The sequence below is a fragment of the Takifugu flavidus genome, chromosome 17, assembly GCF_003711565.1.
Source record: "Takifugu flavidus isolate HTHZ2018 chromosome 17, ASM371156v2, whole genome shotgun sequence".
Taxonomy (NCBI): Eukaryota; Metazoa; Chordata; class Actinopteri; order Tetraodontiformes; family Tetraodontidae; genus Takifugu; species Takifugu flavidus.
Window position 1 is genome coordinate 7,184,700 of NC_079536.1, and position 23,171 is coordinate 7,207,870.

Here is a 23,171-nt window from a genome sequence, read left to right on the forward strand (position 1 = left end):
CTTCATGATATCAGTTCATGTGAGATTTATAATTGCAAACTGTACTTGCCCAGTCAAACAAAACTTGTCTGTCAACTTGAATATGATGTGAAGTTGATGAGGAAATGTTTTCTAACAGAGACATAACTGACAATATTGTTGAAGACTGGAACATTGCATCAAATTGATTTATCATGGGACTGATTTGGGGGTCACTATTTGATTCGTTTGTTGTGGCGCCCCGTGTGGCTGATGCTGGTACTGTTAGTAACCGCACTAAGTTCCACATTTTCTATGTTCTGTGTGTTTTGTCAAACTTCAACAAAATGGTCAATCATCAACATTAATCACCTAGTGGCCAACAAAAGACCTTACAAAACATTTTCTGGTTTGTATCGAATGATACAAAATAGAAACTGATTTTAGTCAGGCAGTCAGTGCTGTCAGAGATACACCTCTATGCAGCTCACATGCTGACGTTATGAGTAATTTGGGGGTATGCTGGTCTTAAATCTTCCTCTTTGGACAGGTTTAATACTCAAATCATCTTGGCAAAAAAGTGCATTAGTGACACCAATGTGGAAACCTGGTTCCCCACCAGAGAAACTGTAGTTTTAACATCCAAACTGCACAAAAGAACGGGAGATTTTCTCTAGCTGAGGCATAGGTTTGTAGTAGAAAGAGTAAAAGGAGAACAGTTGTGATCAAATTATTCCCAAAAAATGATTTGACTTTCATTTCAACTTGTAGCATAAAGTATATTCTTGAGGACTCTTGCTGGTCAACACAGACGAGTTTCCCCATTAATTGGGAATTAAAAAAAATATTTTAAAACTATTTTTTTTTTTAAAAAGGGCAATATTTTACCCCAAATGCACTGTGGGATATAATTCAACAATAATGACATTTCAAAATCAATTTGTGAGCAAAAATGCTGTGCAACACTGTATTATTCTTATTACTGTTATTATTATTGTAGTTGTTGTTAACTTCTTCCGGGTTCTATTTTACAATATCTCACAGTGCATTCTGGGTAAAACACGAGACAACTCTTGGCGAACGAGGCGTACAGCTCCATTTCCGCAGGCTTATACAAAACACGCCCCAATAAAATACGCCCACACCAAAACACGCCCCTCCATCGTGGCCCCTCCAGTGCTCTCCTGCTGCCAGTGCAACGGTCACGGCTGCGGTACTGTGCGTGTGTTCAGTGGGAGCGTGTTTAGTCGAAAAGCTGTTTTTAGAAATAACAAGTCATGTTATCAGTTACTCAGATTCGTTTACAATGTGCGCTTTTAATCGAGACATCTCATAAAAAACGTAAAAGAAAATAAATAGAGGTTGAGATGAGAAATGTATTAATTCTAAACATGTTTCATGTGGCCTTAAAGAGGCCATATATCAGGCTGCTTCTTATGGAAGGCTGTGCTGTGTCCCTGTAATTCACACTATAAAAACAATTACATAAACAGAGCTAAAAAGCCTACAACCGGTTTGTTTCCTTTTTGTGCCAGTAGTGTAGCTTTGTGTAGTTTTAGCTGTTAATTTTAAAAGAAAGAGTAGAACTTGTCATTTAACTTGTCATCTGGGGGAATTATTGAGAACGCTGCGTCCTATTTTGCATAAATAAGATCTTGCTCCTCTGTGTTTTATGATATATCCTAGAAAAAACTGCAAGACATGGCTATAAATAGCCCCCATGTGCGCGCGTGTGTGTGTGTGTGTGTGTGTGTGTGTGTGTCTTTAAGAATTCAGCTGTAATTTGAGAGAGGGAGAGCGGGAGAGCGAGAGAGAAAGCTTTCACACCGCCCACCATCAACCTCTCTGTCATCATTTTTTGCAATCGAGCGACGAGTTACGGGATCTGATCTGATCCGATCCGATCTGATCTGCGCTGCAATTATGCGCCTTTCTCCTCGAATGCGCAGCTCAGTAAACACTGGGAAACTGGTCCAGGCGCAGAGCCTCGCCGCCGCCGCATAACCCACTACTTGTTAGCGTGTATGTGCGTGCGTGCGTGTGATCACCAAGAGGCCCGTCTTGTTTATCCGGAGTGAGCCGACATGGCTCCAGCTCAGCGTACTCGGCTTTGCGATCGACCCCCAGAAACCAGCTGAGGAAGCGAGGCGCAGATCATCTCCATGAGCCTTCAACGGTTTGTCCATTTATGTCTTACAGTTTTCCCCACACAATTGTGCTGTTTTTTTTTTTAAATCTCACAACACATTTCACGAGAGTCGGAGGAGCGATGAATTAGCGGTACCGTGATCGTTCGAGGCAAACATCTGTGGCAGTGATCATGATCTATCGACTGTTTGTCGCATCTGCCGGGGGGCTTCACCGTACGATCCGGTCTAAATACATGTTCGGTGGCACAAACTCGGCCAAAAATACGTGGGGGGCTATTCAGATTTCCTTTATTTGTCCCACACGGGGAAATTTACAGTACATTTACATTAAGAATGGGAAGGGGGAAAGGTTCACCCCATGCGCAGGCGCAGCTAGTTTCATAGGCGGTCAACAGTTCTCCAGGTGGAGATGAAGAAGATTATTATAAATAAAGCCCCTATTAATACCCCACCAGCCACCCCCACATCTGCTTTGATGCAGGACACATCATCCATACACGGGTACTATACACGAGGAAGCTAGGACTTAGTGGAAGGATACTTTTTTTTAGCAGAGTAGTTACACGGCAGTCATTACAAGTCATGAATAGATGCTGCAAAATGACTGTCCGGCAAGTTGGTCATAGATCTGGATGATGGATCAGACTGTGATCAGGTTTGAGCTGGACTCTGATAGTTCAGATTGCAAACATCCAGTTTTTTCTCCCGACAGGAACTCGGCTGCAGGTGGATTTTAATGTCAGCAGGTGTTGTTGTTGCTGTCTACTTCAGCTGTTTCCTTTTACTACTCTCAAGCTGACCTCTGTACAGTTTGCCCTTGACTGGGGGGCAAACATGTTGCTAAGACAAAGCTTTGCTTGGAAAGAATGACTAAAGGTGTGTTTTACATGCACATCCAGCCAGAGGCACAATAGAGAGCCTTCTAAGTGCAACTCTAATGTGTTTTGGGTGCGTTTCAGCCACTAACTGTCCACTAACTCCATATAGCCAGACAATAGAGGACGACTCTGGACTGGCCTTCATGGTCCCTGCTGGCTTTTTCTTTGCCGCTGCAATAAAAGCTGGAAAAGAAAGACCTCCAAGGCCGTATCTCCCAGGAGGGATGTGTGTGTGTGTGTTTAATAGACTTAAATGTGCTTTTAATGGAAACATCTCCAGGCTGTAAATGTCCAAAAGACCAGGCCGCATGCAAACATCTAGATGTAGTTGCACAGGGACTGGCTGGCGGTGGATCTGTGCCACTGACACACATTTTCTAACAACAAGGCCTTTTGGATTTGGCTCTATAGATTGATTTGCGCGTGATCCAAAAATGTTGAATGGAACTTTATCAGTAGATTCAGGTCATGGGGGAAGTTTTATTGTAGAGCTGTTTCTTTACACCGTCCAATTATGCTCCCATCATTTTCATTTCATGCTGCTCGTGTTCTTGACTTTTACTTTTGCTCTTATCTTTCCAAGATCATGACAATGAAAGTATAACAATGATCTGATTGTAAAGGTTTTAACCATTTACACAGGATGTCCTTGCTGACAGATAAAATAAGGAGAGCTGTCTTCTATTACGTGGAACGAGCTAACCAGATCTATTCCTTCACTCCTTCAGCATTAAACATGTGTTTGTTCAAGTCCAGTCTTCGGTGTTGCACCTCAGTTCATACAGCCCTGACACAAATCTATATTTTACAAGCAAACACTGCAAAGTCCAGGATGGGCTGAAAGAGAACGTTCATTGGGCTGTTAGATTTGATGAGCGGTGCAGAAAGTGACCGTTTTGGTCCCTGCAAAAGAGTGCGTCTTGTTGGAGGCTGCTGAAAGGACAGTGGCTGTTTTCTGCACACACATGGACATTTGATCCTTCTGTCCTCTGTCTGCAGACCTGTCCTTCCTCTGTAATGTCATATGAGTAAGCTGCCTATTCATGTTTACTGAAAGTAATTCAACAGTCTTTGACCATTATATAGTATCTCTCAAGAGCAGTCGATACTATCCCACCGTCTCTGTCACATTGTGTCTTGTATATAAGGCCAGAGGCCCCGCCCAATTGTTCCTGTTACACACTGACAGAAGGTGTGAAACTATGGGAGATTCATTCACCTCCATACTTTGTACCGTGTCATATGACTGGATTCCTGCTCATGGCCAGTTGTCATAACCGCTTTGGTTTTTTTGCCCTGTAACCTTGCTAAGCTCCGTCCTGTTGCCTGGCGACTCCTGTCTCAGCTATAACACAACTAAGCTAAAATCTTAACTCACAAACAGACCTTTGAAGTTGTCAGGACCAAGCAAAATGTCCTGGTTTCTCCAACATGTCCTCATTTTGCTAGTAGAACACGTTATATGTGGGAAGATCACACACATGGAGGATTAACCAAGAAATTAAGGGGTTGGGCATCAAGGGGCCAGACGGGGCAGATGCAGTTTCTGGGAAGATGTGTAGTAATCTTAATAAGCTCAGCGTGACCTTTGCCAAGAAACTAGTCCCAGCTGTACAGGTGCCTGTGCACATGCTGTAAATGTTGCGCTATATCTGTTGAACATCCATAGGATTCTGCAACTTCTGGGCCCTTTGATCTCAAAGGTCAAAGGGACTCTGCATCCAAGCAACATACTACTGTACAGTCCAACTCTTTTCGGCAATATAGCAGCTGCCCTCTTGGAAGCTTGCATTGATTCACTTCAACCGCGGTTAGAAACTGTGGAAACAAATACAAACTAGAAGGTAAGATAGTAAAAGACACTTTTGTGTGTCTTTTGGGGGTTGGGCCAGAGGCACACACTCACGATTTTCATGCATTTGTCTCGTCAATGATTTATTGTCTTGCCTGTGCAGAAGAAGCATGGGTAACATCTATTTCTCCGCAGCTGAGGCGCGTGGCCATGGACCCTTTCAGCCAGCTCATCTTCGTCATCTCGGTGACCAGTTTCCTCATTTTCCAGTGGCTCTTTCACAAAGGCAGTCCTTGGGTGTCCAAGCGCATCAGCCCCGGCTTCCTCAGCCTCAGTGACAAGCAGAAGGTGGAGTGGAACTCAAGGTAACCCTCGAGAGCTCTCTGACCACAATGAGTTTGAGCTGGAGTGTCCAAACCAGTCCTAAGAGGGCCTTATGTCCCAGCCAATCCTGCTGAGTTACGGCCCTCGTGGGACTGTTTTGGACACCCCTGTCTCAAACCGAGTCCATGTAAAGCAGTAGGTGGAGCTGATGTTTAATCCATCTCCAAAAACACAATCAGCGACAGTCTGCCCACATGTTTCCTGTCACGCTGCTCCCTGACTCACCAGAACTGGTTTTGTTTGGTTCCTGCTGTCTGATAAGGCTCTAGTATTTGAACATAAGCTGCTTGTGTCGTCTTATCTGCCTATAATGTTTCTGTGTCTTCAGTCCTCACAATGTAAAGGGCATCAACTGGGCATTAAAGTATAGTTTGCTTCCCTTCTTTGTGCTCTGTGGGCCAACTCTTACATTTATTAATGTATTTGGATATTACAGCGGGATTATCCTTGTCACATTAAAACAACACAACTGTGATCTCTGTAATAGATGAAGGAAAATGAGTCAGAGTGCACGTTCACACCAATGATCGGAGCGTTTGATCAGGCTAGAGCCCCTCATCCATTGTTATGGGAACATGGCAGATAGTCAGCAGGGACCTGCCTCAGATAATCAAATCAGATCAATCCTTTCCAAAGATGAGACTTTAATGATCTATTTAAGATTCCTGACTTTGTTGAGTCCTTTTCTCGGGCTGTTGACAAGGCCCCCCTGTATCTCATTTTCTGCTCTAACTGTTGATTGTTCATTCCAGGACGGTGTCGACGTTTCACGCGATCCTGGTGGGAATCTTCTGCCTTTGCATCCTGCTGTTCGACGATGCTGTCAATGAAGACCCAGTCTGGTGAGAATCATGCTTTCAGTCAGTTTAACGTCTTCCCACCCCGGGTGGACCGGTGCTCCATTAAACCCACTTCAACCATTTGGTTTTACAGGGGAGACCCTACATTGGTGAAAATTAACGTTGCCATCACAACAGGCTACCTCATATCTGGTGAGAGAAACACACGACGAGCTGTTCAAGTGTCCCCAAAATGAAATAAATGTGGCAACTGTAGGATCAGATTGATCCAAATGTTCAGACATGTTCAAACTGTAGGTCTGCTCCAGTGACACGCCTCCTCTACTCTTTGTTTTCCAGATCTGCTGCTAATATTTTACTATTGGAAGGCGATAGGAGACAAGTTTTTTGTAATTCACCATGTGGCAGCATTGTATGCTTACTACTATGTACTGGTGAGTGCCCTATTGTCCAATAGCAGAACGTGCAGGCAAGATGGGAAGGAGACGACCAAGAGTGAACAGCTGCGCCCTCCCACGCTTGGCCTTCCAATTCAGCATTACCAGATCCACACCTATCATACTGATATGAGAAAGGCCAGGGTAAGGTCAGAGGTCTTAGATAAAGAAGCCCTGAGGGGGAGGGAAATAATCAATGAGAATACAGAAATAGAGTCAGATATCAGTGGTATGGATGATTTGGCATCTTTTTAGGATTAGATTTAAAACTAAATGAGATTCAACCTATGTGCTCAAGAATATTATCAAAATGTACAAAGAGTATGAGCAAAAGTGTCAAATACTATATATACTAATGGCACTAGAAATAAGGATTTCTTTTTGAGGCACATAAATGCCAGTTTTTATACCTTGAATTATATTGCAAACCCGTTAAAGTAAAAGTGGTTAAGACCTAAGGAAGCGCACCTTCAGGACCGGCGCTGTGCTCCGATCAGGAGCGCCGCCGTTACCTCACCCCCATCAGACGCGGCCAGTGGAAACGTATGGGTGCGCGGCGTCGGGCCAGATGAGCGCTGCTGTTCACTCCTGGTTCAGCCCAGGTCACCAGGGTCTGCCAATTATTACAGAGATGAATGACGATGGTATTTTTTGCATGGAATGCTCAAAGATTAACCTGGCTGACGACCCCGCCTCCCCCTCCCTAGCCCCCCCCCCTCCTCCCCCCACCTTGCTCCTACAGTTTCCGTAGTTGTTTAATTTTTGTTGTTGTACTGACTCCCTTTACTGTTCTGCTGAGCTGCCTCAGCGCAGGTGAATGCGTCCCTGCGCCCGCCGCATGCATGCCCTTCCAGCTCTACGCAGCCAGCCTTTCTTTTCCTGCATGACCACAAACAGTTTTTTTAAAAACTGTCAGTCATTTTTGGGCCTACATGAAACAATAAGAGGGAAAAAAAAGGCCTTTTAAAAAACAAAAAACAGTGTCATTGAACTGAGACCGAGTGTGTCTCCCACCAGTTACAACTTCACTGCTCCTATGACACTTTTTATTTCTATTCTTTATCATTTTGCTGTCGTTAAAGTGTCAAGAAGGTCATTTTATGCCTCAGGACTTCCTGTCCTGTCTCTTTAACTTCGAGCTCACATGTAGTCTGCTTAGCTTTGGCCTCGTTCTTGCACTAAAATGGAATCTAAGATTTTTCCATTCCTATCGGCAAATGACAACACAAACAAGAGCAAGCAGGATTTTAGGTTTCCAGCTTGTGTGGAAGCCCTGCAGTTCAGCTTTACTCTTCATTGTTTTGGTGATGATGCATATATCCTTTCCATGTTCGCTTAAGAATAACACAACATAAAAAGAAGTTGTTTCTGAGCGGAAGGCCATACTGTTACTGGACACTCATGGCAGTTTTCCTCACACTAGGTCTTAAACACCTGTAGAATAACCGAGTCATCGCTTCCTATTTCTTACTATTTCAGTGAAATTCAACATTTAACTTTGCAGTCATGATGTGATTAAAAAATCTGTCTTTTATTTCTTTTAGATTTAATCTCATCTTTGTCAGATTCATGTCGAATGTGTTTTAGTGGCGTGTTTAGTGCACAGTGAATGCTACAAGCTTGTGTATGTAATTGTTGCCAGATTAGCAACTAAATGCTAACAAACCTTAAAAAAGGCAAAACCTGACAATTTAATGCAGTCATTTTCTAATGCAAATACAAATTGTATGCAGACATATGTCCTTTTGCTTGATGGTACATTAAGACTGGAATTATTTAAAATGGAAAAAGGTAAATCAGCTGCATGTAGTCTTCACAGTGTTGTCTTGCTTATTTGCTTCTGACTGTAGTGGTGTTCTTTCCTTTCTAATATATCTGTGTGTCTGTCCTGTCTGTGTTTGTCCTCTGCTGACATTAACATAAACGCCCCCCCCCCTCAAACCCCACATGCAAAAACTACGTGTCATCCAAAATGAGCAGAAGGTTTGCGTGTTGCCGAGGAGGCCGAGAGCAGGTCTAGATGGGGATTTCTTTATTCCTGTCTTGTCTGCTGCTTTTGCTGTTGTGTTGCACTGAGCAGATATGATGCCCAGTCACAGTATGGACTTACCAGTTCCTAGAGGTACTAGCATCCTCCTGCTGGCTGGAAAACAAAAAATGCACATGTTTGTGTCACCTGTAGTCTGTTTCACCGAGCAGCTCTTATTTCAGAAGGATGGTAAGTTTTTCTCCTGCCGTGGACGTATGTCCACCAGACAGCTTTTTAAAATCAATGCAGTGATTTATTTATTTTTTAACTTTAACCGATGAGCTGAAATAAACATACAAATCACATTTAGCTTCTTTGTTGCAGAGAACACATGAAAACCATTATTTTGGGGGGGTTAATGGCACAATTATAACCCTGTTATTCTGTTGTAGCCTATGTGCTGGAAGGTAGGTTAACGCCATTTCAGAGTGGGAATCAAAACGTTGTGATGATGGTTGATTAGGAGACATTGTGCCAAGGAATAAGGAGCTCATTTCAGCTTTGCGTTCAGTGCAAAAGGTGCTTTTAAATGTCTCGAAGATGATCTCAAACAGAAAACAACTTGGGATTCGGGCCCTGATCATTTAGAGAATGGCAGGTAACGGTTGCTTTTTTTTTTTTCCTCTGCATGGCTTTCTGTTGCTCAATCCGGTCTGGTGTGTGTACAGTTGTTCGGTGTGTACACAGTGCAGTACAGTGTTGTGTGACAGTTGACATTTGTGATATCAGCTCTCTGATGAAGTGCTAAACGTCAGCTTGCAGTTGTAGCGGCATAAATAGTTGCCACATCTGTTTTTAGTCTTGGGTGCCTCTGTGAAAAGGTTGCTGTTTGATACACACGCACACACTGTATTTTCCTGCATGGTTTCATGTAATTAGGATTGATTTTCTAATTGGCACAAAGATGTAGCTACATTAGTCAAAAGCATTCGTTGTTTTAGCGTCTTTGCTCTGTGCTTGGGCTTAGAAAACCTACCATTGTAAATGACCAGGCTAATTCTGGCGCTAACGGGTGAAGGCTCTTTTGTTAGATCTGACAAAGGGGTCTATATTTGGTAAGGACATCTAATTTTAGGCCAATTTCACACATTGGTGTACTGAAATCGGAATCCTCACGTTGCTTTGGCTCTGCAAGCTCGGCACTGGCGTCACTGTTGTTGATTCAAATGCTTTGCTGTCTTCTTTTTTTGTCCCTTTCATGTTTCCGTTGTCTTCTTGTTCTTGCCTCATTCTTCCAGGGCCAAGGAATGCTGCCTTATTTTGCTAATTTCCGTCTGCTTGCTGAGTTTTCAACGCCGTGCGTGAACCAGCGGTACGTACCTGCTCACAGATGATCAGGGCTCTGTTGCATGCTTCCTTTCATCCCGTTAGTTCGCAGAGATCATCTTAATGTCCATTTAGACTCCTTTGTTATTAACAGCATGTTATGTTTCAGCTGGTTCTTCGAAGTGCTTGGTTATCCCAAGACCTCTCGGCCCAATATGGCAAATGGCATCGCCATGGCAGCAGTGTTTTTCATGGTCCGCATTGCTGTCATGCCAGTCTACTACACTCGCATGTATGGCGTCTATGGCACGGAAGCCTTCTACCTGGTGCCGTGGGGTGGCCGTGTAGCCTGGATCTGCTCCAGCATCTGCCTGGACATCATGAACATTATGTGGATGCACAAGATCGCGCGCGGCTGCTACAAAGTTCTGCGTTCAGCACGCCAAAGCAACGCCGCTAAGCCTCAGGAGAATGGCAAGACAGATTAGCCGTGAAACAAAGACACCAGCTGCCCCGGCGGTGGGACGCTTCCGCTTGGGAAACCATGCCTGGACTGACATCAGAGGGCTGAATGTGAAGACAAGTCATTACTGAAATGTACCGATGGACCTCTCAGCTGGCCGACCTTAAGCCATGAAAATGACCTCCAAGCAATATTGTCTGTGCATGGCCAGCTACTTTCCTCTGGAACACTTTAGCGTGATAAACAGATGAGGTCATCCTGGGATAATATACAGTCCTATACACACATTTTCAAAGCTTAATCTCTTCAACAAAAGACCGTTTTTGCTATTTTCAATTTTTGCCATTGCCTGAGCCTGAGGATGAAAAAAATGATTTGATGATGATGTTGGTGAAACCTTGAAACCTTGAAGCCCTTCCTCATGTGTGGTTGGTGCCATAGAAATTGCCTGAAGAGGCTAGCAGCCTTCCTGGGACGGGAGCTGTGTGGTTGGTGCCATCAGAAGGAAGAGAATTGTGCTCACCATCTCCCACTCTTGTTAATTTAAGCGTTTCTGCGGAGAAACCAGCCTTTTTTGTATTGAACAGCCTTTCAGCGGTTGGCTTAGATGTTATCGATGCGCATGGGCACCAGCACACTGATCTCAGTTCTTGATTTTGTGCTGCTGGGGTCATTTAGCTCTGTTTTTTATAACTTAACATGTGCTGAAAAGGGAAATCTGAATGTCACCTCTGCCACGTTTGGATACTGACATGAAAGTAATAGATGTGCATTCATGCTAAAAGCATTGCTCTTTTACTTTCCCCACATTTTGCAATAGAATATTATATGTTCTTCCCATTTAAGATACCTTTTTAGTTTTTAAAATCTCCCCGTCTTCAACTTTTGCAGGAATGCAAAGTCAGGCTAAAGCTAGCATGTCTTTTCTTTAAAAAAAAAAAATACAATACATATTTCAGGTCTTAATACATGTAAATGTTGCCAGTATCTATTTATTGTCACTGCGAGCGTGTTGTTTGTGATTTATGGTCCATTCACGTAGGTCTTTTCAGCGGCTATGAACAAAGTTAGGTTCACATGAAATGTGGCATTTTCAACATTATACTGACGAGAAAAGGGGAAAGTCAAAATGCCTTTTGGTTTTAAGTGTTAAGTTCCTCATCAAAACTGGTCTAACGCGCAGGGATTCTTCTTCTTTTGTTTTTAACGGTCTGATTATCGGTGAAGCTGTTAAGCGGTTTTAATAGTCTTTATTCCAAAGATTCGAGTATTTTTCTGTCATTGCCGCCACACAGTGAAGATGTTTTAGATGGACAAAAAGGGAATTTGGGTTAATAGGCCATCAGGAGTGGACGGTTTGGGATCAGTAACTGTATGAACGAGCTGAGCAGGTTCCATTTCTACTTCAGTGGACTCAAAAGGAACTAGTGTCTTCTAGTGGCTTCGTGTAAGGTCATGCATGGGCAAAATGATCTTCATGCACACTCTATATCTGCATGTGGTATTGCATGGAGGTTGCGCTGTAAAGAAAGTAGCATATACATTTGACCAATTTTGTTTCTTGGTACATGTACATAATGTTTGCTTCATACTTGTACTGTTCTGCTTGTACCGTGCCACATAGTTTAATCCACTGTCGAGGATAACGTCATATTTATTATAGCAATGGGCCGAAAACATGGGTAAGGAAATACTTGATTACTCAGCACAACTTTTACCAATTTGGGGAGTGCAAAGAAACATTAATCCTATGAGCACTTGGCATTTTATGCATTCTTTAATTTATGAATCCAAGGGAGGCAGACGGAGGAAGAAACGCTGATGGTGCCAGCAGCTACTGACGCTTGTGTTGGTGTTTCTCTTCAGACATGAGTCACGGGAGTGTTTAGTGACATTCTATGAATGTATCAGACAAGACAGGGGTCACTTTCTTTTGTTCTTTGCAATAAATACCAAATTAACTCATTTGTGTTGGATTTATTTTCGCAAACATCTGTGAATTCAGAAGAACCCTGAAGTAATTTTAGCTCTATTGGTGAAACAACAACACTCAGTCAGATGAGATATTGAAAATTATTAACTAGGATTAAAGTTTAATTATTTACATTTTCATTTAGCAGCTGTGCAACATGATTTTGTAAAATCAGAAACTTTTTAAAATAATAACTTATGCCATTTATTTCTGAGAATTAATTTTTAACCAAAATCCTTAAATAAGTCATTGGATTTTTATTTCACAGACTTAATTTTAATACTAATAATTACTATTATTTGATTATTTGGCAGTATCCCATTGAGGGGCCGGTACCAAAGAGGCCCTGGTGGTTTGAGCCGCATTTAATTCTCAGGCCATCCAAAACCAGGAGAAACACGAGTGTGATACAGCCAGAGTGGATCCAGCTGATCCCACAGCTGTGTGACAAAGTAGCCAAGATTATTAACTTATATAACCCAAAAGTTTTGATCCTGATTGGAGACTTATTGTTTACACAATTTTACAAACATGATGACTATTACACCATCAAAATCAAATGTAGTGCTTCAAAATTGACACTAGAGGGAAACAATCTAAAGACAGGAGAGGAGAAGAGAAGAGAAAAGGGGAGGGGAGAAAAGTAGTACTCACCCACCTCTGTCAAACCGCTCTAAAAAGGTCGATTCTTCAAATTGTTTTAGTTGAGAGGAGGGCCATGTGATTTAATCGTGCAGGAATATTGCGGCAAATCGACCCGGCCATCAGCGCAGAGCAACAAAATAACACACACAAGCACGGACTCATAGAACCACACAGGAGCGCACTGACCGACACAAACACGGAGGATCCTGCAGGGGTGCAGAGGTCAGTGTTGCACCAGGGAGCTGACTGAAGTAGAGATAGATAAGAAAGAAGACAGCTCAAAACATTACAGAAATAAAAGGAAACTGTAAAAAAGTAAGGACTATGTCCAGGGAAGATCAAAGGTCCCGCCTCTCAGCCTGGAGAGGATTTTCCAGGTTGATTGTTAAAAGTAAGTGCTGTTTTTGAGAGTACCGAACTTGTTTCCAGGTTTGAACCAGGTTCCAGCATATCGCAAAGACGGATGATCCATCTCACTTCTTCTTTAGCCTGGAGGGTAAAAACTTACAGAGGAGGATGGTGCACTCCTTGGGGGCTGACACGACACGTGCTTGATGGCCCTGCTGAGATTCACCAGCAGGCGATAGATTTCTCCAAGGATATGTACAGAAAAGAGTTCTGGGAGGAGCCTGAGGGGGAGCTGTCCTTCTGTAGGAGCTACCTCAGGTGGGTGAAAAACGCAACAGGGAACTGGAAGCTCCACTGTCAGCTGAGGAACTGAATGTGGCCCAGCACGACCTGGGTGGCGGGAATGTTGGTGGCTTCCTTCAGGAGTCCTTCTGGCCAGTTCTCAGGGAGCACCTGTTGCATGTCCTGAGGGAGGGTCTGAGCTGAGGTCAGCTTCCACTGAGCTGCAGAAGAACTGTCCTCACCCTCCTCAAGGAAGGGGCTCTGCAGGACATGCTGGCAATCAGTGTCCTTACTGTGCACCGATTGCAAGCTGCTGGCCAGGTTGTTGGCGAGGGATATCCATGAGGACCAGATTTGAAAAATCACCCCCCTCTCTCTCTTTCTCTCTCTCTCTTCTCTGGAGCATCCACAGGTTTATTTTCATATATGGTCAATGTCTGGAAAGATGACTTTAGGATCTCAGCCTGTGGCCACTGCCCTAACTGAGGTGTCAGCCCCCCACATCATAACTCTCTTTCTCTTCTAGCGCTCTTACGGGCATTCAAAAGTTGGCCCCTGGAACCTGTTTGTAATGAGGTCAGAAGACATCAGCGATGACCCAAGTAGACTCACTCCTGCACTTTCCTTAACTTAGATGTAGGTATTGAAGGCAGCACTCTCCTGGCCTCTGGTGCCACCATTAGTCTCAGAGTTCTTTTAAAAACATGTAAGGCCAGTAAAGGAAGACGAAAGGTTGCTCGATCATGTTTTGCTTTTATTAAATATGCAGGACCCTCTTTCAAAGAAATATTAAGATGGGTACATAATGCAGTATCTGATTATCTCTCAGGCCTGATGTCTGCTGAGTGCTGATTTTTGACAGTGTTGTCAGTCTTTAAAGTAGACTTTGGTTTAACCTCATTGACCCTGATGATTCAGCTTCAGATTTAGATTTGAACTGCAGCGCTGTCCCTGTGTTTTTCCCCCTTTTTCCAGTTCAGGTAGGGACATAGATATCCAACTTTCATTTGTGCCATAGTGATGACGAGACAGCGATGAGCTCAGGTGACCTTCTGTCCGTTAGCCCGTCTCATGTTCTAATAGCTCATGGACAGAGATAGGCTGCCTCCTTTCTGGGACGATTAGATAAAGATACTGAAATGTTCCTGCCTCTGAGCTGTGATGGTGGATTTTACAACCTTAAGCAATTAGGGACAAGTTCTAGATTTCTAAGAATTGCAGACACACATACGTGCATCTAAAGAGCTTTTGGCTGCATTAAAAATGCTGATCAATAAGACTGCCTGACTAATTTAGGTCAACGTAAATCAAGATAAGGCTGTAAACACTAACATTGAGGACAAAGTTTAATTAGAGAGAATATCACTTAAGGTGTAATAGCCCCAATAAAAACAAATTATTATCTGGGCATTTATCATATAAATGTAAAGACTTAAAAAAACAACAACAACAGTCTGGCAAAAATATTACATCACAGCTAAAATCATTTCCATCTGCCTGACCAATAGGATTTAAGATGAGGGGTGGTTACCTCAGGGCAAAGATAAGAATGACAAAAAAAGAAAAAGCCTGAGAGGAAGGGCTTTGCTCTGTTAGAGTGTGGCACATTTACACACTCGCCTCTGCACCCTGCCACTTCTCCGTCAACATGACCACGAACTTCACAGTGAACGCGGTGGAGAGCCCCGAGGAGCGCAGGGCTGAAGTCAAAGGTAGGAGCACTTTACTGGTAAATTCCACTCACCAATAAATCCACACAGCCTGCTTAAACAATAGAAACACAACATTGTGGTTGCAGGCACCATCCCCAGCTGGCTGCAAGGCACGCTGCTGCGTAATGGCCCAGGCATCTTCTCTGTGGGAGACACCAGCTACCAACACTGGTTCGATGGGATGGCCATCATGCACAGCTTCACCTTTAAAGATGGTGAGTCTTTTTTTCATTAACCAGCCATCAAGTGATGTGAAAACTATCATTTCACTTGTGATGTAACGAAACGCAAATGGAAAGTAACTGTTTTTGTCATTGTGGTGGCCACAGGTGAAGTGTCCCACAGAAGCAAATTCCTTAGAAGTGACACCTATAATGCAAATATGGCTGCTAACAGGATAGTTGTGTCCGAAATGGGGACGATGGCGTATCCAGACCCAAGCAAGAACTTCATTGTCAAGTAAGCAGCTTTTTATTAACCAATAATTGCAACTTTTGAATTTTTTCCAGTTCTGCAGAGATTAACTTTAATCAGTTATCATTTTATGACTCAAATGTGGTAGGAATTTGGAAAAAATGAACACAAAGTGTTTTATTTCAGACTACGGTAATAGTTTAAAATCAGTCTTAAAACAGACGCTTATTTGTATCATTGGTGTATGCTACAGAGTTTTGTGCTCGCTGTGTTCCCTGACTCTTCTCTTCTCAGTATTTACATTAATATATCTTCTTTTGTAGGGCCATTACCTTTCTCAACCATACAATGCCTGACTTCACAGACAATGGTGCCAGCAATTTCATCAAATATGGAAACGACATTTACGCCACTTCTGAAACCAATTACATCCGCATGATCGACCCTGTGACGCTGGAAACCAAAGACAAGGTATGAAAACCTGCTCCACAGCTGGCCTGTCTCCTCTTGGAGATCATGCTTTATCACCTTGATTGCCATAGGTGGACTACATGAAGTACCTTCCAGTGAACCTGGCATCATCACACCCCCACTATGACAAGGAGGGCAATGCCTACAACATGGGAACTTCAATAGCAGAGAAGGGCAAGACCAAATACATGCTGTTCAAAGTTCCTGCTGCTACAGCAGCCAAAGGTATTTGACCCTTGTTTGGGTTGTGACCTCTTTCATTTTCAAGCTATTTTGGCAATTTTTGTTAGTTCTAAGGGTTTCTTGAAAAAAATAATGTTGGTACTGAACTCTGCAGACCAAGGCAAGAACACCCCTGCTCTGAAGAATGTAGAGGTCATTGCCTCTGTCCCCTGCCGGTCGATGCTCACACCCAGCTACTACCACAGTTTTGCAATGACAGACAACTACTTCATCTTTCTCGAGCAGCCTTTCAAACTAGACATCCTCAAGATGGCCACTGCATACATGAGGGGAGTCAACTGGGCGAGCTGCCTGAAATTCTGTCCAGAGGAGAGTGTAAGCCATCATTGACAGAACTCTGATTTATAGCCTATAAATGATGCATTCAAGGAAAGATTGACCACCATGATGGATTTTGAACTCCTTATTTCCTCACCAGACTCTGATCCACCTGATAAACAGAAAGACTGGCAAAGAGGTGGAGACCAAGTTTCACACAGGATCAATTATTATCTACCATCATGTCAATGCTTATGAAGAGGATGACCACGTGGTTTTTGATGTCATCGCCTACAAGGACAATCAGCTCTATGACATGTTCTACTTGAGCAAACTGAAGGAAAACACTGGGAAACCTGATGAAAACTACTCCAAACCCAACTACAATAGATATGTACTTCCTCTAATCTCAGACAAGGTGGGCGCAAGAGGTCACGTGATAATTGTGCTCATGTCTCCACTTTGACCTTTTAAAATGTGGCTTTGCAGGGCATTGCGGTTGGAGAGGACTTGGTGAAGCTCCCAAACACAAGAGCCACTGCTGTGAAGGAGAAAGAAGGCAAACTGTTGTGCCAGCCAGAGGTGCTCTGCGAAGGTAAAACCACCGACAATTCACATATCTTAGTTGTTAGCTAAAATTTAGACTAAATGTGTTTGTGCTTTTTAACAGGCTTTGAACTACCCAGAATTAACTATGACATCAATGGGACAAGGCACCGTTTTGTTTACGGGAACTGCGTTGAGCATTCAGTCGTGTCAAAACAGGTAAGGTGTTCTGCACTGTGCAGTATACTGTGTACAGTGTTAGCATTAGCTAGGCAACCGGAACAAATTCCATGTATTTTCTGCCTCCTCTTCACTGAGTGCACTTATGCACCAAGGTCTGTGAAACAATACCAAGAAGCAATAAACACAATGTTTTATATCTGTATATTGTATATCTCACTAGATAGTCATGCACCATAAGTGTTAATGGCACTCCACACAGGAAGGTGTGAAAGGAACAACCTTGGTTTAAACAATTGCATATTTGTGCACTTTCCCACTTGAGACAGACTCAAATAAAAACACGGGGCTTTTGATCTTCAGTGGGAATATTAGCCATTTTGGATGGAAGTGAAAAACAGGATGAACAAAGGGAACAATGCAAAATCTTCCTTTGAGGGTCACCTGCATTGGCCCCAATTTAAATAAGTAGTATTGTGCCATAGACTATAATCCAACTGTGTTTTTCCTACTAGTTTATGAAACAAAGACAGGGTCAGCTCATCATTCTATCTATAATAGGAGAAGAAAGCTTCAATGAGGAACAAATATGACATGAAATGTGAAAAAAAAAACAAGTTGTCTGACTGAGCGTGATGTCGAAATGCCATAAAGGAAGTGTGACTGTATGTTGGGGGAAAGGCTGGCCCTGAACATTTCAGTAATCAGATAATAGTGGACAAAGGTCACCATTGCTGTGGCATCGCACGCTTCAGAAAACAGCATTTTATGAGCCCCATATATTGAGAACTGGGAGATTATCGGATCTGGTAAAGATGAATAGTTGATAGAGCTCCTGACTGTGGAGAAGAATGGAGATGGGTTACTCACTGGTTAGAGACCAGAGAAAGAACACATTCAACCATCAGAGCTAAAATTATTTTACAGGTTCATAATCGGTTGATGTAAGAAGCATAGTGATATTTCATCAGATCAATCAAAACATGAGATTTGCTTCAAAAAGCATCGTGGCTCATATCAATGATTTTATGATTATGTGTTTTTTATGATCAGAGGACACGGTCACAGATGACTGTGGGTTTCTTTGGCTGCTGCACTCGATGCACTTTATTGCGAAACTTACTGTCTCTTCTCTGTGAAGATTGCAAAGTTCGACACAGAAAGTAAAGAAATGGTTTTCTGGACTGAGGAAAACTGCTGGCCGTCAGAGCCTGTGTTCGTCCCCAGACCAAACGGGGAGTCAGAGGACGACGGTAAGGACGCGGTGCAGCCGCATCACATCACCATCACGTGATGAAACAGTTTCTCCTCTGATGAAACCTTTTTTTTTTTTAATTCCTTTTACAGGTGTGGTCTTGTCATCAGTGATCAACACCAACCCGGGCCAGTCATGCTACCTCCTGGTCCTGGACGGCAAAACGTTCAAAGAAGTGGGTCGAGCATACGTTGGTGCCAAGTTGCAGAAGGACATGCATGGATATTTCATCCCACATGCATAAAACCCCTGTCTCCCAAGGCGTTCCATTCTTTCTGGTGTCTCTCTGGTAGTTATTTTACCCCACATTTTTAAATATTATGGTTTATTGATAGTGCATGGATCAATACAATTAAAATGCCCGTGCGGTGTAATTCCCATTATTCTGTTTTAACACTGATGTTATTACTCCTCACTGAAGGTTTCTCATATCTGTCACTATGTTTTTATCATCAATTATCGGTGCTTTAGGACATTATGATAAATTATTTTGACCTTCTTTCGACTCTCAGTTATCTTCTCAAAGTCTACTGTGTTCACCTCAGGGTTATTTGGGGATCTGCACCTGTTTTATAGGGACATATATATATATATATATATATATATATATACCACCCTGACAATTGCTAATTTCCCTGATGGACACCCCCTAAAGGGATCAATAAAGTACTCTTGAATGCATTTTGTTCAAAATAACAATATCTTAGGTCATAGATGACAACGCTAATCTTTGGAACTAATTAACAGTGTAGTTTTCAGTTATTTGAGGAATCACAACCTTGCGTAATACATCACTAGACTGACTCGCATTAATAGTTCATAATCCAGAAATAGTGAAACGGAATGTTTTTACTGCGCTTTTTTTACTTTTGGGAGCACATGGTGAGTTGTTACACATTCCTGTCATCTCTTCCAAAACTAAACACCACTGGGTAGGCTTGGGACAGACAGACGGACGGACGGACAGACAGAGGCAGAGCTACCATTACATCACTCTCAGCTGGGATCTTTATAAAGTTTTACTGAAGAATTTCAAAATTTACAAGTGTTTTATAAAAGAAAAACACCAATAGTTTAATAGTTCCAACTTAATAGAAACAATATCACGATGCATTATCATTTAAGTGTACATGAGTGCCATCAGCATGGTAGCTTACATTAGTAGTTGTATTCACTGTAAACCAAGCAACACATCAATACTGAAATTCAATGGCTACATTAAACGCTCCATTTCCAAAATCTAGAAAGCATGTTTTCCTAAGATGGCACCCCCTAACAAAGGTTACCAAAGCAAATGATACCATATATCTCTTATTCATCAGATGTCAAATGAACCTACAAAACATTTTTATGTCCAGTGAGGTCATATGAAATTCAGTGGAGGAAGAGAGCAAAATCCATTGGCTAAAATAAATTAAACCAGTCAATAAAGAGTACCGAATGAGGCAACAGGAGGGGAGAAATGTTAGTGTATGTTCGATCATTGCCAGTTTCCCAGTATTTCAACTTCACCAGATAAGAAAAAATAGATTTCTGCCTGTCCTCCAATTCCCTGTCTTAGTTGTTTTGGTTATTAACATTTCACTTAAAATCTTAAAACAGCAAGGAAAACTAAGGCCTGTGGAGGAAAGCAAAACACACAGCACAGGATCCAAGCCATGGTGCCCATAGCCAGAGATCATAATGGAGGACGGCGTCCATTTAGGGAGCAGTTAGAGCAGAAAGGAAGTTTGTCCACAAATTAGCTGCCGTCATCTTGAGTCTCCTTCTTTTTTGCTGCCGAGACCTGACTCTTCTCTGTGTCTTCTCCTTCATCCCCTGACAAACAGAAAGAGTCAGTTGTGTGCATAAAAACAACACAATCAAATAAGAGAAACTCTTGTATGAACTGAAATCTGGTTTCTACATAAACAAAGCTTTCCTGTCCCTCATCTATCGATCTCAGCAACTGCACTGTAATCTATCTGCATGTGGAAGAAAAATCTATAGCCAACATCTGATGAGTTCTGGCTCCCCCTGGTGGTCGCATTGAAGAATATGACGTTATTTCCAAAATCCATGGTCAATGTTGGCGTTTACGACAATGCACGCCCTTAGCTAAAGTAGTTATGAGTTAAAGCATTAGTGAATTCAGTTTCCACGTATGTTAAATAATCAGGCTCTCTGAGCTTTCTCACCTGACTGGTTGATGCTGAGCTGTGCCAGACCCTCTGACAGCTCAGTGGGTCCAGTGGATCCAGTGGGTCCAGGGACTGCAGGGATTTCATGGATCGCATTCCTGCGGCCTGATCGACGAGAAGCAATAAAGTCCTCATAGGTCGCCTCCACATCCGTCATCGCTAACACATCTCACCATAGCAGGGTCTGCCACACACACACACACACACACACACAAAGGTGTAATGCAGCGCTTCTCAAATAGTGGGGCGCGCCCCCCTGGGGGGGGCGGTGCGATGCCAGGGGGGGCGCGTGTGACCCCGGAGAACATGTTTTTTTTTTTTTTTTTTGCCGTACTAGAATAAAGTGTAATTGCAATCCCGCGCGCACACACCACAGAGCAAGAGATAGGAAGTGCAGTGAACAAACCACCAAAAATACTTAACAGTGATGAAAAGAAAAGCGGAGAGAGACGGAGATAATGAGACATACGAAAGTCTCCCGAAAGCTAAGACGAGGAAATATGACGAAGCATTTATAGCGCTTGGCTTCACTGTGACTACGGTGGGAGACGAGGAAAGACCGGTGTGTTTACTGTGTCTAAAAATGTTGGCAGGACAGCATGAAGCCAAATAAATGAAGGCGTCACTTAAAGACATTACACCCCAGTCACGCTGATCAGCCGCTTGAGTTTTTTTTGGCAAAAACGTGCCGAATATTGGCAACAATCATCCCGCTTTGGTCTATATTTCTTTCTTTTTTTGTTTTCTTAATATTAATAAGGATACAATGCTATGCAGAGGTGTACTTATAACAATTTCATAGACAAAATGATACTAATTATAGTCACGGCCGGGGTTGGGGGGGGGGGGGGGGGGCGCAAAATGTTTTCTCTTCCTGGGGGGGGCGTAACAGAAAATATTGAGAAGCACTGGTGTAATGGATGAATCAATTGTAAGTGTCGAAGGTGTGCTTCGCGCCCTTGTTTAATACATGAACTACTTATTTTATGAGCTAATCCCTGATTAATCTGTTTTAATCTGTGTCTACTGGAGAGAAAGGACATGGAGGGAGGGCAACAGGACCGGAGGACAGATTTTTTTTTTTTAAGCACAAACCGTGTGAATACTGGTGTAGGACTGAAAGCCAAAAATGTCGTCAAAAGGATAATTATGGCAAGTGGAAGCGAGGGGGCACTATATTGAAACGTCATCCTGCCAGTAAACATGGAGCAAGTCAATGTTGCCACGGAGATTTAGGTTAAACCCCCACGATTAATATTCAAACATAATGTATCAGTCTGACAGGAATCTGCCCCATTTTCTTGACTTAAAGTCCATTAGTCTAAGATTGTAGTGATTTATGATACAATTTAATGAGGACAGTTTGAAAATGCTCACTCAGTTACTCAGTTATTTGGGAATAAAAAGCTTGAGGCTCACATGTGTTACTGTTTGTTTGTGTATTCCTGCTGCCTCCTTGTCCATCATTAGAGATGATTCCCATTCCCATAACCCTAACTCCCAACCTCAACCTCAATCCCCACCCCAACCCAAAGTCCCCTAACTAACCCTTTACCCCCCACCATGATGATCTAATCTGCAGCTGTGTTTGGTTATAATCCATTAAATATTCATTTGGCTAATTCTTTTGGCCAATTTAAAGGCAACTTTGCCTGCCCATAGTGGAACCTGAGCTCAGTCGAGTTGAGCAACATGATTTGCAGCAGAAGCTAAAATCAAACGTTACCGAGGACGTTATGTGACGGCCTGCATTTATCTGTTAGCAAAATGGTTGGATGGTTAAATTTTGGTGACGTTCTCAAATCACCATCTGGATTCAGGGATTTCTGGAGCTCCAGAAAAACAATCAAAGAGCAAATGATGATCAAAGGATCTGTGGGACTTTGACTCTTGATCTTCCAAGGACCAAGGCCAAGCAGCTCATTTGCCTTATCTCACTGTAACAGCTCAAACCAGACATCTGTGGGAAAATAAGCATAGTTAAGGTCTGCACATTGATTGCTTTTCTAGTATATTATATGTCTAGTTTATCTATCTATCTATCTATCTATCTATCTATCTATCTATCTATCTATCTATCTATCTATCTATCTATCTATCTATATGAGAGACTCTGGAAGGATATTGACAGTATTTGACTATATATTTTAAAAACACATTATGAACTGCTCAATATGTGTGTAAAGCCTACTCATATTGCATTAACGCAGACGACGCTATCCACACAGACATTTTTTAGGATTGTTGTAGTACAGGGCCATATTGCTAATATTGATGTCATTTTTAGCCAACTACCTGTTTGGGGTTTAAGGCTTTCCCGAATATTCGCAGGAACCAAACCAGCTTGGAGTCCACTTTCCCCACTTGCACTCGCGATAGGATTTAACAACGCTCCTTACTATAGCTTCCGGGTATGAATTTCAAATTAAAAGTCGTATTTTGGGACGCGATAACGTTCCATTTAGCCCCTTGATTATTATTTTAAAAATACATTTCGTCAATTATTCC

General features: G+C 42.6%; 3 protein-coding genes across 6 annotated transcripts; 2 read left to right on the forward strand and 1 right to left on the reverse strand.

The window, feature by feature from the left end:
* The first annotated feature begins 1,754 nt into the window (after positions 1-1,754).
* On the forward strand, positions 1,755-12,122 carry LOC130513646 (TLC domain-containing protein 4-B-like). 3 transcript variants are annotated; one of them, XM_057012499.1, is made up of 7 exons: positions 1,756-2,134; positions 4,942-5,143; positions 5,915-6,004; positions 6,096-6,154; positions 6,302-6,396; positions 9,667-9,740; positions 9,864-12,122. In XM_057012499.1, exons 2-7 carry the CDS (start codon positions 4,989-4,991, stop codon positions 10,180-10,182), a joined length of 792 nt encoding a protein of 263 aa, XP_056868479.1. In that variant the 5' UTR covers positions 1,756-2,134; positions 4,942-4,988; the 3' UTR covers positions 10,183-12,122. The 3 variants fall into 3 exon arrangements, with proteins under 3 accessions (XP_056868480.1, XP_056868479.1, XP_056868478.1); XM_057012498.1 differs by having other exon boundaries at positions 1,758-2,134; positions 4,974-5,143; XM_057012500.1 differs by lacking the exon at positions 9,667-9,740 and having other exon boundaries at positions 1,755-2,134; positions 4,974-5,143.
* A 2,832-nt stretch (positions 12,123-14,954) lies between these two features.
* Positions 14,955-18,982, forward strand: bco1 (beta-carotene oxygenase 1). Its single transcript, XM_057012106.1, has 11 exons — positions 14,955-15,116; positions 15,203-15,331; positions 15,446-15,575; positions 15,854-16,001; positions 16,073-16,226; positions 16,339-16,559; positions 16,663-16,920; positions 16,992-17,097; positions 17,173-17,267; positions 18,370-18,481; positions 18,576-18,982. The coding sequence occupies exons 1-11, from the start codon at positions 15,053-15,055 to the stop codon at positions 18,725-18,727; spliced, it is 1,569 nt and encodes a 522-aa protein (XP_056868086.1). The 5' UTR covers positions 14,955-15,052; the 3' UTR covers positions 18,728-18,982.
* A 502-nt stretch (positions 18,983-19,484) lies between these two features.
* On the reverse strand, positions 19,485-23,091 carry pkia (cAMP-dependent protein kinase inhibitor alpha). 2 transcript variants are annotated; one of them, XM_057012109.1, is made up of 4 exons: positions 22,959-23,058; positions 22,471-22,623; positions 20,661-20,847; positions 19,485-20,301 (listed from the first exon to the last, which is right to left on the reverse strand). In XM_057012109.1, exons 3-4 carry the CDS (start codon positions 20,818-20,820, stop codon positions 20,225-20,227), a joined length of 237 nt encoding a protein of 78 aa, XP_056868089.1. In that variant the 5' UTR covers positions 20,821-20,847; positions 22,471-22,623; positions 22,959-23,058; the 3' UTR covers positions 19,485-20,224. The 2 variants fall into 2 exon arrangements, with proteins under 2 accessions (XP_056868089.1, XP_056868088.1); XM_057012108.1 differs by lacking the exon at positions 22,471-22,623 and having other exon boundaries at positions 22,959-23,091.
* Positions 23,092-23,171: the final 80 nt, after the last annotated feature.